The sequence below is a fragment of the Drosophila novamexicana genome, unplaced genomic scaffold (assembly GCF_003285875.2).
Source record: "Drosophila novamexicana strain 15010-1031.04,08,12 unplaced genomic scaffold, DnovRS2.1 tig00000193-arrow-pilon, whole genome shotgun sequence".
Classification (NCBI taxonomy): Eukaryota; Metazoa; Arthropoda; class Insecta; order Diptera; family Drosophilidae; genus Drosophila; species Drosophila novamexicana.
The window spans coordinates 4,177,627-4,184,626 of NW_020824787.1; the positions used below are offsets into that span (position 1 = coordinate 4,177,627).

At 33.1% G+C, this 7,000-nt stretch overlaps 3 protein-coding genes across 3 annotated transcripts; all 3 read left to right on the forward strand.

The window, feature by feature from the left end:
• Window positions 1-786: 786 nt before the first annotated feature.
• Window positions 787-3,380, forward strand: LOC115758943 (apolipoprotein D). The gene is made up of 6 exons (XM_030699742.1): window positions 787-1,107; window positions 1,234-1,345; window positions 2,278-2,408; window positions 2,474-2,553; window positions 2,625-2,723; window positions 2,916-3,380. The coding sequence occupies exons 1-6, from the start codon at window positions 1,091-1,093 to the stop codon at window positions 3,125-3,127; spliced, it is 651 nt and encodes a 216-aa protein (XP_030555602.1). The 5' UTR covers window positions 787-1,090; the 3' UTR covers window positions 3,128-3,380.
• A 314-nt stretch (window positions 3,381-3,694) lies between these two features.
• Window positions 3,695-4,660, forward strand: LOC115759095 (apolipoprotein D-like). The gene is made up of 5 exons (XM_030699928.1): window positions 3,695-3,760; window positions 3,825-4,064; window positions 4,122-4,207; window positions 4,275-4,373; window positions 4,432-4,660. Exons 1-5 carry the CDS (start codon window positions 3,738-3,740, stop codon window positions 4,569-4,571), a joined length of 588 nt encoding a protein of 195 aa, XP_030555788.1. The 5' UTR covers window positions 3,695-3,737; the 3' UTR covers window positions 4,572-4,660.
• Window positions 4,661-5,490: 830 nt separating this feature from the next.
• LOC115759094 lies at window positions 5,491-6,520 on the forward strand. The gene is made up of 5 exons (XM_030699927.1): window positions 5,491-5,582; window positions 5,646-5,885; window positions 5,945-6,030; window positions 6,098-6,196; window positions 6,255-6,520. The coding sequence occupies exons 1-5, from the start codon at window positions 5,491-5,493 to the stop codon at window positions 6,392-6,394; spliced, it is 657 nt and encodes a 218-aa protein (XP_030555787.1). The 3' UTR covers window positions 6,395-6,520.
• Window positions 6,521-7,000: the final 480 nt, after the last annotated feature.

Sequence of the window (7,000 nt, forward strand, 5' to 3'; positions counted from 1 at the left end):
AAATCAGAAATTTTGATTATGAGGTTAAAATCATAGAAAAATTGAGTTTTCAGTAGACAATATTTTTGATAAAAGCATATATTTTGCAACTGGCAGCTATAAATCAGTAGCTTATATTATATTTAAGCGCTGATAAGCGCAGATATAGTGATTCATTATTGTTAAAAATGTATGCTTAATTTTTACTTGTTAATAAATTCTTCCAACATTAATTTTTTAAACTAAAATGGTACTGAGACCATCAAATACTGCAAAAAAAAAAATTACAGTTCGTTTACTTTTGACTTGTAAAGTTACAATGAACTTTACGGTACATTTTCAGGTTCATTAACCTGAGCAACTCGCTGGAATTATGTTTAAAATTAAAATATATATATTAATCATATATTAATTATAATATATATATATGTTAACTATATAATTAATATATATTTTTAATCTAGCAGATCTTTTGTGTGGTCTTTCATATATAAATAAAAATGAAATTAATATGCCTTCAGCTTGTAGACTGACTGTCATCTGATCCCTGAGCTGCATATTCGAAAGATTTAATTTTTTTTATTCGCACCCATATATTTTGTATATACTTAGTTATGCAATCTAATTGAGTTGCTCTTGATATTGTGATTGTTTTTGGTTTTTTGTTTTAATTATTTTTATTGATTCGGTGAATCATGAGCTAGATAAGCGGAGTAAAAGCGTCGCGTGCAGCGAGTGTAACCAGAACATTGAGAGATCCACTTATAACGCCCAGCCAACCCCCTCGCAGCTTTCAGCCCTTCAGTTCGGATCGTCAACATTTCACTTTTCATTTGTTTACACTTGAACAACAAAGTAGCGCCGGCGCAGTGGAAAAAAGCTTTGGTGCCGTCAAGCAAAAAGAAGCAGAACACTAAAAACAAAAAAGGCAACAACAAACCGACAAAAAGCTCAAACAGATGAATCTATAAATGATGCACTGCAGCCGCATGAATGTCAGTACTGAACGAACGAGCTGAGTGAGAATACAACGAGCTGAAATACTCTTCCAATCACATATTACAACGTGCATAACACTTAATCGAAAGCAAATCCTAGCGATTCGATAATAATGCGTCAATCTATCAGGTAATTATATAAAGCATATAAGTACATACATACATACCTCCCCCCTCCACCACATTTTGGAATGTGAAAACTAATTTAATTCGCTTGACTCTTGACATTTTCTCCTTGTTGTTTTTGTTGTTGCAGTGCCTCATTCTGGCTGCTCACATTTGTGGCCTTAAATGGAGTCTGGGCCCAAGTGCCCTTTCCCGGCCGGTGTCCAGAGGTTAAGATTGTGGACACTTTTGACTTGGAGGCGGTAAGTACCACACAATTGTCAACCACTTGAGCACTTCAACCTGTCCCAAAATTAATCAAATGTAACGCTTTAATTAATTGTGCCAAAGCAAATCATCAAGTTGGCAAATTAGTTTTCTGCGAATGCTTATCTTGAGTTACATTCTTGACAATTTCGTTGTTTTGCCCATTTTTAATTGAAAGTCATGATGAACATGTTTGTTACTTGGCTACTTTTGAAATATCTTTTAATTAAATTTTTTTTATTTGAACTTGATCAAATTACCACTTCAAGAAAGCAGCAGAAGGCAAGATATAATATTATGATTTATTTGATATTTTTCAACTAATTGATTAAATATAAAAAACAAAAAGATTAAGATCGAGATCTGCTACTCGGGTTGATTGTTTTTGGGACTTGATATATAATAAAAACAATATATTAAATATATGAAAATAATAAATAACTAATTTAACTTTCCTATGCCAAATTTACTCTCAAAAAATCAAAAAATTTTTTATTTTATAATTTAATGTTCAATAACTCAAGTAAATCAAATAGAGTTTTATAATATTTTTTTTATTAATGTTGATCTAATTAGTTCCTAAAAATCTGCGGCAGACTGTCCACTTAATTATGACAACTATTTATAAGAAGTCTCTGAACTTTAATTAATTGCCAAAAACTATAAGATATTTGATAACAGAAATCAAAACATGTTGACCATAGCTGTTATCAATATTTTAGCATAGATTAGATAACAGCTTGACATATGGCTTTATAATCTGTTATTATTATCTATTAATCAGAATTGTTGTTGAACACGTTTCGCCAAATTTCAAGTATTTTCTGGAATGTCTCATGACTAAACAGCTGCGCTGCCATTGTAAATCTTTAACAGCTCATTAACTCAACTTGTTAATATGTTTTTTTTTTGTATTTTTGTTTTTCAGTATATGGGCGTCTGGTATGAGTATGCGAAGTATCCATTTGCCTTTGAAATAGGCAAGAAATGTATTTACGCGCGCTATGAAATCACCGATAACAGCACAGTATCTGTACTGAATGCGGCCATCAATAAACTGTGAGTAGTTCAGCTTATAGTTTTTAGAATACATCTAGAAATTTCTTTATACCCCGCACCTACAGCACCGGAAGTCCATCGAATGTGACGGGCACGGCTAAGATCATTGCACCCGGGCAATTGGCCGTGACCTTCTCCAAGAATCGTAAGTAAATGCAGCCGTGTATATGCATCTGCATCTGAATCTTTATCTATATTTGTATCTGTAACTTTCAGAACAAGCTAATAGGGCCAACTATCTGGTACTGGGCACCGATTACGAATCGTATGCAGTTGTCTATAGCTGTACCAGCCTCACCCCCCTCGCCCATTTGAGTAAGTATGCGGAAGCTTAGGCCAATTGGCTGGGCACGTCCCGTCTTGGCCTTGGCCAATTTGGCATGCAAACGAGAAATCAGTTATTGCATTTGGCATAATTAATGCAACTCCATAATTAATTGCATTATGGTCAGCCAGGGACACATTGGCCAGCACGTTAATTACAATCGTATGAATTTGCCATTGCAGAAATCGTCTGGATATTGACACGCGACCGTGAGCCCACAAAGGAGACAATCGAAACGGCCTATAAGGTGCTGGATGACAATAAGATAACCCAATCTGTGCTGATCAATACTGTCCAAAAGAACTGTCCCGAACTGGAGAGCAATGGCACAGCTTCAGCTGAGGAGAACATATTTGTCAGCAATGCATTGCCGCAGGCAATTGAGGCAGCATGAGATTGGCTCCGGCGCTTCAACGAGCGTCTCTTCGATATATTTATGAACTTCTTAAATAACTAAATGCAACAGTTTATAGCAGCTAAATACTTATATCCTTAATATATACTCAGAAAGAACTATAAATTGATTTAAAAAATGCAGAGTATGTTAGATATTAATGGCATAATTGTTTACTAGCAGAGAGTTTCGAATGTTCAGATTATATTGTATATACGTTCTTGTATAATAAATGAAAAAATACCAAAAACAAGTTGAACAATATGAAAAAATATTATTTTAATTTAAAAAAAAAAATACACTATATATTGTAAATTAAAATAACTATTCATGTTGAAATTGCAAACATACAACTTTGAATGAAATTGAAAATTCTTTTTATTCATTATTTTTTTTAGATATATGCAGATGTTTATTGATTTCTCTATATATTATTATATATATATATATATATAAAGATACATGTATTAATGCGAAGATTTATTACAAGCTTAATGCATTCTCTCTAACGAATCAATATTGCAGGCTAAGACCATTACCAATGCAATTTTGTAGAAACTGCAAAGGGCTCTTGTTTCTGTCAATCTTTTCGCAGTTCAGACTATAAAATATGTTCAACCCACGAATAGGAGTGTATGTAATAATATTTAAGATACTATTATATTACAACTATAATAATAGTTCCAATTACGAGCAGCTTTGGCATATTGATGCTCTTGTTCGGCATCCGCGCGATGGCATTGGAGGTATTTGATGGTGCATGTCCATCAAACATGACAGCCGTTGGTGATTTAGATATGCAAAGATACCTGGGCAAATGGTACACGCACTCAATGTATCCATCCCTTTTTAAGAAAGTCACCAAATGTCGATCGATCCAATTTGATAAGTTGCCCAATGGTAAATTTAGCGCAAAAATGACGGAGCTACACAGCATGTAAGTTCGTTTAATACAAACAAACACTTGTTAAGACTTAAATGAAGCGAATTATAGAAAGGAGACTTTGGTCATCAAAAAAGCGGATATTGATTCCGTGGAATCAAAGGCTGGCAAAATCAGATTGAAAACATCAGCCCCTGGTATGTAGAAACTTTGACATCTTTAACTATATATTCAGTAGAAGATGATATAATCGTCCTTTATTAGCCTTTGTTGGCGGCGAGGAGATGTATGTGCTGGTCACTGACTATGATAAATTTGCTATTCAGTTCTTGTGCATTGACGCCAAAAGCATTTTTAACTTGCGTAAGTCATTTCATCAAGTTGCCTAAAACGACTGCGTCCTGAACCCCTTCGTTTTCAGAATATGCTGCCATACTGACACGCCAACGGTCACCATCGCAGACCGTAGTATTCCTGGCTCAACAACTGGCCCAACAAGCTGGCATTCGAATTGATAAACTGAAAGTCGTTTCTCAAAATGGCTGCCCACCCGATACATAACAGATTCTATATACATTAACTGGGGTTTATTTTATACCATTGAAAGTATAATCAAAAAATCATATTAAATATCATTGAATCAAATTAAATGTCAATTGAAGTAATATATTTACTTTTGAAACACATAGTTTAAACTAGGTAAATAGAACATACTTCTGACTAGATTATTCATTGGGGTATGAACATAAATTTTTAAATATCTTGAAATTAGCCACACTTGAATAACTGCGAATAATCCATTCAACTATATTCAAATACAATATAATAGTCTGATTGGTCACGGTCTTGCAGATTTGTTAGAATAAATTGACACTTTTAATGAAGTCATGATTAACATGTTTCTTACTTGGTTATTCATCAAATATCTTTGAAATAACATATAGCATCGAGAAAATATTTTATTTTTAATTTAATGTTTAATGTTTAATAACCCAAGTAAATCAAGTTTTATAATATATTTTTTATTAATGTTGATCTAATAAGTTTCTAAAAAACTGCTGCAGACTGTCCATTTAAAAGAAGTCTTTGAACTTTACTCAATTATCAAAAACTATAAGATATTTGATTACTGAAATCAAAACATGTTGACCATAGCTGTTATCAATATTTTAGCAATGATTAGATAACAGCTTGATATATGGCTTCCTAATCTGTTATTATTATCTATTAATCAGAATTGTTGTTGAACACGTTTCGCCGAATTTCAAGTATTTTCTGGAATGTCTCATGACTAAACACCTGCTTATTTGTTAGATATATACATATATATATAGATATAATATATATACATACCTATATATACACACATATATATATATATATATATATATATATATATACATGTATTAATGTGAAGATTTATAATAAGTTTAATGCATTCTCTCTAACGAATCAATATTGCAGGCTAAGAACATTTCCAATGCAATTTTGTAGAAACTGCATATGGCTCTTGTTTTTGTCAATCTTTTCGCAGTTCAGACTTCGAAACATGTTCAACCCACGAATCGGCGTGTATGTAATCATATTTAAGATAATATCATATTACAATTTACTAATAGTTAAAATTCGGAGCAGCTTTGGCATATTGATGCTTTTGTTCGGAAGTAGCGCTATGGGATTGGAGGTATTTGATGGTGCATGTCCATCAAACATGACAGCCGTTGGTGAATTCTATATGGACTACTACGTGGGCAAATGGTACACGTACTCAATGTATCCATTCCTTTATAAAAAAATGAACAAATGTCGAACGATCAAAATTGATAAGTTGCCCAATGGTAAATTTCACGAAACAATGACGGAGCTACACAGCTTGTAAGTTGGTTTAATACACACAATCACAAGCTAAGTGTCTTAAATGAAGAAACTTATAGAAAGGAGACTTTGATAGTAAAAAAAACGGATATTGATTCCGTGGATTCAAAGGCTGGTAAATTCACATTGAAAACATCATCGCCTGGTATGTAGAAACTAAGACATCTTTATCTATGTATTCAGTAGAAGATAATATAATCTTCCTTTATTAGCCTTTGTTGGTGGCCTGGACATATATGTGCTGGTCACTGACTATGATAACTTTGCTATACAGTTCTTGTGCATTGATTCCAATTACGTTATTAACTTTCGTAAGTCATTTCACCAAGTTGCCTGAGACGGTTGCGTCCTGAATTCCTTCGTTTTCAGAATATGCTGCCATACTGACACGCCAACGATCACCATCGCAGACCGTTGTATTCGAGGTTCAACAAATCGCCAAACGATTAGGTATACATATTGATAAACTGAAAATCGTTCCTCAGAATGGCTGCCCACCCGATGCATAACATTAACTTGGGTTTATTTCATACCATCATAAGTATAATCATATTTAATTTATTTCAAATGTAATCAAATCAAATGACACTTAAAGTAATATATTTACTTTTGAATCACATAGTTTCAATCAAAACTTTGTATTAGCTTGGAATATTTTCACAAAATTTTCTATCAAATATTTTCACACATATTTTCGATCACATATATATATTAACTCAGAGCGCGAAACACATCTTGCTTTCAATTATTCTTAAGAACTGACCATACTCAACAATATGCTATTGTGCTTAAAAACTATAATGGCCAATAATGTTTTATTAGCTTAGCTGCGACTAGTCGGCGACTGTCCGAGGTTCGAGTGGTTTGTAAAAAATTCTTAAATGACGCGATTATAGTGAAACATAACATAAGAACCGGTTTAACAAACAAATTTGCACAATTATACACATAATTTGAGTTCTATGGACTTTAAACTAAACCCAAACTGGTTTCTAGAACTGATGCATTGCTAGCCAAATCATGAGCTAGAGAATTTTGAGCAATAGAAGGTTATGATGTTTCTTGTCAACATTTTTTCCCTAGCTGTGAGCAATTATAAATCTTAACTGCAAGGC